This window comes from Xenopus tropicalis, chromosome 4 (genome assembly GCF_000004195.4).
Source record: "Xenopus tropicalis strain Nigerian chromosome 4, UCB_Xtro_10.0, whole genome shotgun sequence".
Taxonomy (NCBI): Eukaryota; Metazoa; Chordata; class Amphibia; order Anura; family Pipidae; genus Xenopus; species Xenopus tropicalis.
Genome location: NC_030680.2, coordinates 51,559,824 through 51,569,708, shown reverse-complemented (window position 1 = coordinate 51,569,708; position 9,885 = coordinate 51,559,824). Strand labels below are relative to the sequence as shown.

At 38.5% G+C, this 9,885-nt stretch overlaps 1 protein-coding gene across 3 annotated transcripts; it reads left to right on the top strand.

The window, feature by feature from the left end:
* Positions 1–784: 784 nt before the first annotated feature.
* herpud1 (homocysteine inducible ER protein with ubiquitin like domain 1) lies at positions 785–7,235 on the top strand. Of its 3 annotated transcripts, NM_213681.2 has the most exon segments (9): positions 830–1,012; positions 2,813–2,890; positions 3,008–3,061; positions 4,166–4,293; positions 4,390–4,491; positions 5,090–5,425; positions 6,101–6,215; positions 6,626–6,700; positions 6,703–7,230. In NM_213681.2, coding segments are annotated over 9 exon segments (1,110 nt in total). In that variant the 5' UTR covers positions 830–877; the 3' UTR covers positions 6,790–7,230.
* The last annotated feature ends 2,650 nt before the right edge of the window (positions 7,236–9,885 follow it).

The window sequence follows — 9,885 nt, the reverse complement described above, 5'->3', positions numbered from 1 at the left end:
AACCCTAAGGCCCTCTCATGCTTTTTTTCCTATGGACTTTCAGTGTAGCTGTGGCATGTCACCCAGAACATCAAGCCTTATGCATCAACATAAGTTGAAATCATTTGGATTCAATACTAATGATAATTACATTCTAGCTTTATGGTGCCTTCTGGATAGGTTTGGCCTTCTGAGACTTCACTGATGTTTTTATTGTCATGTAAACAATATCAAAAAGGGAACTTTATTTGAATAAAACTGTACAACCCTTATTTTATAGTTAAGCATCACACTTTACTAAACTACAAAGATATATTTTTAATGCCCTGCCGTTTTTACAGCAAATACATGCCAAGCACTACTAGTCTACTGTAGTAGATTCCCTTTTAATTTAGAAATCTATATAATACCCTTAGCAACAACGTTTGGCCAAGTCTCCTATTTTCTGCATATTTTAACAAGATAGTGGTCTAAAGCCAGTAAGCATTTAATTTACTATAATACAAAATTCTGTATGCCTTTTTAAATCGTGCGCAAATTGGCATTTCAGGGTCTATCGCTTCTCACCCGCCGCCATTTATTGTGCCTCAGTCACAACATGGCCGACAACTCCGCTATCCAGAGAGCTGTAGCAAACTAGACATTCCAAACCAAACCACCAGGATTGCATCAGACTGACTCCACCCCCAGTTACTGCTCGAAGTTAATTCGCACACGTAGTACCATGAGACCCTAATTTGGCCAATCAGAAGCAGCCACACGTTGTTTGGCAACAAGCGCTTTGGACTATAAAGGAATCTGCTCTGACGCGGCGAGCTCACTGTAGATAGAACTGGTTAGAGGGTTGTGGGAAGTTGGTTGAGAGGGGCACCGGAAGTGGCGTGTCAGTGCTACAGTCATGTCGGACGGAGAAGTAACTTTGCTTATACGCAGTCCCAGCCTCAGGCAGGAGGAAAGAGAGATCAGTGCACCTCGAAATTGTACTGTACGTGAACTGAAAACACAACTAAGGCAAGAACTACCAGGGGAGCCGGTAAGAATCGTCCGACAGACGTGTAACCTAAGCCACTCCCACCCAAATATATGCGATGTGTTTGGATCTGAGTCTGTTTACTGGCAATTCCATTTGTCCTTTCAGCAGGGTTTGACACTAGTGCCGTTGTTGGTGAGATTGTTGCTCAGTATAAATTGCGTAATATTGTTCAGCCTTGGTTAAAGCGTCAGAATCAGGGCCTCGTTGTAATTCCATTTTATGGCTCCGGGTCCCGTCACGGGTGTAATAATTTGTGCCACGTCCGATTTAAAAAAAAAAATCTAACTCTTTAGGTTGTCGGTATTGACTGGGCTGTTGCGACCGTCTGCCTACTGTACCAATATGGCTGCTCTTGCCAATAACATCGCAAGATTAAAGCAGGGCTTTGTCCCTTAATACATCGTCATTATTAGTTTTTCTACGCCAGAGAGATCTGTAGTCTTTAGTGCCCGCTTTGAGGCAGGCAAAGTGATATATAATCATATAATACTTCAATGGTGACATGGGGCAAATGGCATTCCTGTGTCTGTTGTCCCTATGTAACATCTATAAAGGCAGGGAAAGATTTGTGATGTATATACCATTGTCTCTTAATTAGCACTAGTGAGTGCTGCTAACCCTCATTTGGTCTGACCTGATATTTTATGGTATAGAGCTGTAACTGAGCTGCCTGCAGCCCTTGGACTGTCACTGTATAACTCCCAGCATTCCATGAAAGCTTAAAGAAGGGAGTTGCCAATAGGAGCTTGAGGGGTGTTTTGGTATCCTTGGAATGCTGACATTGCTATCTGAACTGTTGTTGAAGGTTGCTGTTGATTTACAAGTCGATTTTCTGACTTTTAAAAGTAGGTATGCAGTTTTTTCAATTCTGAGAAATGGTAGGCAATTAAAGTGTTTGTGTCGGCTACACTAACAATGTTATAAAGTTTGGTGACTGGTCAGCTGCTGATTTTCTTACTATATATGCTTATTTCAGTAATTATAGATTATGCATTATATAACAGTTATGATCAAATTAGACTTTCATGGGATGTCATGTTTTTTTTTTGTGATTGCGGCTTGGAACATGGTCTTGTTTTTCTGACATGGTATCTTTAATTCCTCTTACAGTAGTTTTGTCAACAGTCTATCATTAAAACCATATTCTGTCACTGTGGGCACATATTCTAACTATGCATGTATCTATATTATTCTAATTTTGGGGGTAGTATTAATCAACTCTTATTGTGGTAGTAACAAGAAGTCTGGCAGAAGTTGTGGTGATTTGTATTTGCACTGTAGCAGAAGCACTATAGAACACAATTTGCAACCACTAGGACTGCTACGTGTTGTCATTTGAATAAGTGATGGTAAGCACCTTCCTTTCCTCTAATTCAGAGTGCTTCTCTGAGAACATTAGTGATTCATGGTCATTTTCTGGTGGTTTTACATTTTTATACTGAATACCAGAAGTGCATAAATAGACATTTGGGGTCTGATCTAAAGAGAGCTGGTGAGCTGAGAACCTGCTATTGGCAGTCTAAAACTGTAAAAGGACAAGGAGCATTATAATCATTTGGGGTACCAAAATGTTAACCAACCCCCAATAATTGTACTTGCCTACCTGAGAACCCAGGCCAATGCTCTTGCTTGCTGAAAGCTACCCCGTCCTGGGTGCTAAGATAGAAGTGACATGTCACCATCTTCTAAATCTCTGGCAATGGCTTGGGATTTAATAGCTTAAAGTTATCATAGAGTATGCTAGTTAGGCCTCTGGATTCTGCGAGTAGATCCTCAACTCTTATGTCTGTTTGTTTTTAGATGGAACAAGATCAGAGATTGATCTATGCTGGGAAGTTGCTTCCTGATCACCTAAAACTGAATGAAGTTCTTTCTATGGTAAATATTCTGTAGTTCACCTTCTAATTTTTTCCCCCTACAGAAAATGTTAATCTGAAGCTGTGCTTTGATAGAATGATTGTTGAAAGCTGTGTTTATTTTTATTTTTTTTTACAGGAGAGCAGACATGTACTGCACCTTGTTTGTTCCAAAAGGATCCCATTAAATCAGGTACCTTACTTTGATAACATATGATTTTTATTCCTTATGGCAGGGTCAGCGATTTCTGAAATCAGTGATGGGCAGTATATGACCAGGCTTCATATGCTTTGTCACTCTATTGTATACATATGAAGCATTGCCTTCTGTTGTAACATTGGCTAAAGGCCATACATGTTAAGATCCACTCACTTGGTGAGGGCACCAAGCGAACGGATCTTCTCCCGATATCCCCACCTATGGGTGGGGGATATCGGGCAAATGTAGGCTAATTTGATTAAATTATAACAGCGGCAGTGGGCGCATTTGGTTCGGGGACTGCATCAATGAGCCGATGCGGTCCCGATCTGACTAAATCTTTTAACCTGCCCGTCGTTCCTGCCCATACACGGGCCAATAAGCTGCCGAATCGGTCTAAGGGACCAATATCGGAAGCTACAATCGGCCCGTGTATGGCCACCTTAACAGTTTTCCACTGTTGCTGTTATGCAACAAAAGTAATTAGCCAATTACCTTCCATTAATATCATTCCATATATCTCCACATCACCAGGCTTCGGTGCCTAAAAAATGATGTCACATTTTTTTCCTAGAGCATCAAATTCAGGCGGCATAAAATAGAACACACCATGATAAATTTGCCATTTGTTTTGCACATCTTTTCAAGCTATATTTTTGGTGAATTTCATTTTACACAGCATAAAAATATAGGACCCTCTGTGTTAAAGGAAAAGCGAAAAGCGAAGACCCACAGAAAAGACCACTTTTAAACACTGACTAATTACATTCATATACCCCATGTCTTTAACATTGTTGTTCTGTTGTACACATATTCAGTTCAGGTAAAAGCATGGTACCATGTTAGCCTGTAAAGTTATTATGTAATCACAAACATATGCCATTAAAAGGTAACTGTTTCAGGCTTTGGTTAAGATAATTATACCTTGGATTTTTATAGGTTTTAGTATATACAACAAAAATTGGACAATTTTAATGCCACATTTTTTTGTTTACATTACATTGTATTGTATAGCATTTACCTGCATTCTTAGGTGTGAAACAAAACATTGTTGTTATGAGTAAAAATAATACTTTCTTAATGTATGGTTTTCTACAGACTCAGGACAGCAGCCAACATCCTGGGTGTTCATCTGCTCAACCTCACACTGTGAATTCTGAGGCTGATGGCATTAGACAACGGATTCTGCCACAAAGCAATTCGGCAGATGGTAGCAACACATCTAGGTATTTCTTTTTATAGTTTTGCCTATTGATTACATTCTTTTTTTTGAGTGATGAGATGAGCAAGACTTGATGTGCCTTTCCTTTGCTTTTCTGAAGGCCTCAAGGAGCAAGTCCTGCATTTTCAGCTTACCCAGTATACAGTCCCCAGCAGATCATGTGGCTTCAACACATGTATGCCAGACAATACTACATGCAATAGTAAGTCTCTTTTCATAATCCAAATGTACAATGTTCCTGGCCAAATAATCTAAGAATTCTGAAGTTAGTTTTAAATTGTTTTATGCCATGATGAGCAAAGTTTACTATACATGTTTCCTATAATATTTTAACTGATGGGGGCAAGTAAAAGTTAACTGCTGATTATTACAGGATACTGAACTAGGGTAACACTTTTTCTCATTACAGAAAAGTCCCATTTTATTTTAAGGATATCCCTGCCTAAGCCAATGGTTTGTGGCTAGCCGATGCTCATCATTTTATGAATTAGCACAGTTAAATATTAGAATACCCTGTATCTCACAAGAATTCTAGAATTCAGTGTAAAGTACATTTCCAGCAGCCAATCACATTTATATAAATATAAGTGTTTATAGGCATTAGTTCAAACATATTAATTAAAATTAGGGAATACCATTTTAAACTGCTCAAATTGTTTTTGAATGTATCACTTAATGGTATTTATGCATTTTACAAATGCTGGGTATTACTAGCTACTGGTAGCATTTGTGTTTTTGCTGTTAAACAAAAGGGACACATTAAACCAATTCATAATACATTTCTTGTATTTCTTTACTAGCTATGCTGCTGCTGCAGCTGGTAGATCCCCTTCTCAGAGAGGCCAGGAAATACCAGTGGTTCCACCTGCTGCACCAGACCCATTACCTCATCCTTTCCCAGCCAACAACCAACCACAGAATCCAGAGGTTCAGGCTCCAGTTAATCCAGTGGCCAATCCTAATTTGCGTATGAACGCTCAAGGAGGACTGGTAGAAGAAGAGGATGATGTACACAGAGACTGGCTGGACTGGATCTACACAGCTGCACGATTCTCCATCTTCCTGAGTATTCTGTACTTCTACTCCAGTCTGAGCCGCTTTATGATGGTCTTGGGTGCCATGATTCTTATGTACTTGTAAGTTAAAAACATAACTGACAAACCTTAACCAGTTAATTGGACTGTTTTTGATAGCCTTCCATGATGCCATACAGTAATGAGGGTAGGCATTCAGAAAGGCAATTCTAGGCTGAAACCTGTAACTAAGCATGGCACAATTGCACCATGTAAAGGGACGTCATTTCTTCCTTCATAAGTCTTTTTCCCAATTGTAGTCTTAGGGTGACAGTGTAAACATTTAATTTGAATCACTTTTATACATGCCTTTATATTACGTTCCTTGAAAATAGACGCAATACAGTATCTTTGGTGCATTTGTTTAAAAGTTAATTCACTTGTAAATTTGTAGGCACACTTGAACTGCATTTTACTTGCATTTTCAGGCAGGGTGGTAACTTTTACTTGCTGTTTTCATTGTGTTTCCTGACTGCGTTTTCCCCAAGAATAAAATCGGGGATTGTCAAGTTAATGCAACTATTTTCATCATATTCTCATTTTTGTGTAGTGTGCCCATTGGGCAAGCAGCATTGCTGGCATTTCACTATCTAGTCTGTGGATTATTTGAGATCATGTGCAATAGTTATGATTCATGTTTAATAATTATAACTGAAAATCTGTTAATCTTATTTCCTGTTTTAATAAGTCATACATGCTAAATGTCTGCCCTAACACTTTCTTTTATTAACCCCACAGGCACCATGCTGGATGGTTTCCATTCAGACCAAGACCTGCCCCTGAGGAAGCTGCAAATGTAAATATCCCCCCAATGGCTGCCCCCAATCACCAGGATCAGAACAACAATTTGCAGGTAGTTTGGACAGCATTATATATATACATATATATAATATACATATAATATATATGCTTTCAATGGTATTTGCCAAGACAGGAAGATAAACAAAGATAATTGCAGCAAGGAAGTACCCTAAATGCTGCGTGTAGTAGATTGATGTATTTACATAGTTTTGATTATTGCTGAATCATGGAAAGTGATTATTAGGGTAAAGTTGCTGTGACTTTAAAAAAAAAAAAACAATATAGCGGCCATAGCTCAATATACAAGTTACCGCAATTAAGCACCGTGCGTATCTTCGCCCTTAGTAAGGACCAAAGTTACCTTGTGCTTAATGTGAGGGGCATTTGGATGGTAAAGTTCATTGCCTTGAAGAAATGCTAGGGTGTTTAGATATTAAGACATTAAATCTATTCTTTATACAGCAGGAAGAAAATGATCATTTAGAGGATCCTTCTGCTGACAGAACTGAAGCTGCCACTCTCCAAGCACAATCTTTTTTGACAACAGCCTGGATTTTCTTCAAAACATTCTTTGCGTCATTGATTCCCGAAGGACCTCCTGCTGTGGTTCACTGACCAATGATTAAAATAAGACATTTGTGACAAATGCAGACAAATGACTGCATGTGCATAGTCTTCCCTTATTTACATGGTGAAAAGCCTAAAGGAACAGATGCTTTCTAGATCTTTTGAACAGTGGCTTTACTCTGAAGGATTTCCTACACAAACCATTTTGTTTTCTAACAATCCAAAGATGTGTATATAACATACAAATTGAGCAGATTGTATCTGTTGATGCCATATGATTCCTTGTGGAATGGGGTAATTTTACACTAATTGTAGTGTTAATGTTTACATTCTGTAACAGTTCTAGCATTGTGCTTTGATTGCTAGCTGCTGTAGAGAAGATTTTACTGTAATCAGTATTCTACTCTGCATTATATAATGTCACTTTGTGCCCATACTGTATGCTCAAAAGCTTGCACTTTAGTTAAAATGTACAATAAATTGATGCATCATATTGTCTAGAAAACTGTGCAGTGTATGTTTTGTAAATGAACCTAACAACCAACTAAAATATGTAAAAGGATTTTAATTAAGTGGCTTAACAAAATGCGTTCTGCTTTTAGTGTTTTAATTACACTAAGAAAACATTTTTCTTAAGCCATTTTTATTAGCCGGTATTGGTCTCCTTTTAGCGGAACCCACAAGGCTTACATTGAGAGCTAAGTTCATCTAGGCAAAGGACATTTGCTTGAGCAGTGAGCTGTTTAGCACAGAACATGTAACTTGTTGCTCCAGAGTAGAATCATTGCTCGAGTTGTAGTTTTACCAAAGTGGAAGTTGGTTTTGTTCCTTTTCAGTTAAATTTTAGCTGCTTGCAAAGGGTACATAGCCAGTCATTAAGTGATTAATGATTATGTAATTATAATGATTTTATTTCCAAGAAATGTTGCAGTGGAGGTAATGGTGACTAGGGTAATAGTGGCAGGTATACATGTGTATAGTTGGAAACTGAACTCTCAAACCTGAACATAATTTAGGAAACCAATTACATATCTGTCTTCCATGTAATGTATGTATATGTATACAGACAATTTAAGACTATTGCACCACTATTCTCCATACCTTCCCAAAACAGCAGCCAAAGGTTTAAACCAAAAATATAATGTGCAGTAGGGTGCTCATAATCTGAAGCAGAATAGAATGCCCCTAAGGGCCCTGCGAGAAATCAGGACCAGTGGCCAGATTAAATGATATTTTTTTGCTTGTTTTATATGAATCTTGCACCCTGCAGTCAGTTTGAACTTGCTGCCAAACTTAAAGTAGGCAAAATGCTAGGTATTCCTGCAGATAGTGAGCAACACATGTACTGATGTATCCCTGGCTGGGTCCAACACTGCCAAACATGTCACTGGAGCTGTTTGCATCAGATAGGTTATTTCCATGCAATCAACTTCATTTCCAATTGACCCCAGCCTTACAGAAGCCTTTGGCCTTAAAGGAGTCCAGACAAATAGTAAGTTAGGTTGAAAAAAGACATGTCTATCAAGTTCAATCCTTTATATCTATATGAAACCTGCCTAACTGCTAGCTGATCCAGAGGAAACAATACCTTCTGAAGCCGCTTTAATTTAACTCTGAAGAGGAAAAATTTCCGGCAATCAGACCAATCCCTGGTTCAACAAGGACTAAGAGTTACTTTCAATAAACCTGTATTTTATCACTTGTGAAAAAGCCATCCAACCCCTTCTTGAAGCTATCTAATGTATCTGCCAGCACAACTAATTTAGGTGAGAATTACACAAGTTCACAGCTCACTGTAAAAAAAAAAAGTTATATCTACCATTAAGCAAGCGCCTCTTCTCCAGTGTTTAACAGACCCAACTTGGCCAGTCTTTCATCTTAAGCGAGACTTTCCATACCCTTTACCGGCTTAGTTGCCCTTCTTTGGACCCTCTTCAATTCAATAATATGCTGTTTGAGCCCAAAACTGCACAGCATTTAGAGATGAGGCCTTAACAGTACTCTAAAGTGGAAGAATGGTGCCCTCCTCTGCTAAGCAGAATACATTAACCAATCCTCCTCCTAAAACAATGCTCCTTACTACAGTTACACTTTTTTAAAAAGCTCCAAAGGTCATCTGTTTCTTTACACAATGGCCTCTTCTCATTCTCTGACCTCTCCCATTTCTCTTCCTTCCTAAGCAACTTCCTCCCTTGCTCTATAATCTGTGTACAGCTTTAAGAGTTTGTTTCCCTAACACATCTCATAACGGAAAAAAAAATCTAGTGATACATGTGATCTCATTATCATTTTTTCAGTTCCCATCTTAAATAACCCACAATAAATGCTACTTTCTCAGACCCTGATCAGCCCTCTAACAACATGGCTACACACTGGACCTTTATATGAAACTAATGAGTTTGTGTGGTAAAATTTAGCTATAGTCCATTCATAAAACTATGGCCCAAACAAAAATTAGCACACAGCAGGCTTGCCGGTAGGTAGTCAGCTTTGATTTGGCAACATCATAAGATCAAAAGGCAAAAAGGAATCAAACAGCTCCAGGCAGCATTTGAAAACTGCAGTGAATTTAATGGCAGTGTCAGCACATTACAAGAAGGAGGGTTGGGGAAAGATTTTTTGTTTCACATGAAGGTATTTAATCCCAATATGCTTTATACTTGTACACCTGAGAAAGGGCTCTACCAGAAACGTAGTGTGCCGACACTGCCATTAAATTCACTGCAGTTTTCAAATGCTGCCTGGATCTGTTTGATTCCTTTTTGCCTTTTGATCTTATGATATACTGTTGGGATGGCTCACAGACACCTGGAATCCGCAGCCATATACTTCTGATTATTTGTGCTGAACTATAACCCAAATTTTTTTTGATTTGGCAACATCCATTCGACAGGGACACATAAAAAATGCATTGTCAAAGGCTGTACTAAAATCTTGCAGCTAGGGAGACTAAATGTAAAAATATGCATAATTCTACTACAGGTATGTGACCTGTTATCCAGACCGCTCAGGACCTGGGGTTTGATAGATAAGGGGTTTTTCCATACCTTAAGATTATTAAAAAAAATATCTAATAAACAAACATCTTGGTTGCAATCAAGTACGGTTTTATTACAGAAAAAAAAGGAAATTAAATAAAGCCTATGGGAGATGCC

Bases quoted from the DNA above. Each gene is read 5' to 3' on its own strand.
- herpud1 (XM_012960788.3), top strand. From the start codon at position 878: ATGTCGGACGGAGAAGTAACTTTGCTTATACGCAGTCCCAGCCTCAGG. The intron at 2,891-3,007 runs GTAAATATTCTG...TTTTTTTTACAG, and splicing joins TGAATGAAGTTCTTTCTATG to GAGAGCAGACATGTACTGCA. The intron at 5,426-6,100 runs GTAAGTTAAAAA...TTAACCCCACAG, and splicing joins GCCATGATTCTTATGTACTT to GCACCATGCTGGATGGTTTC.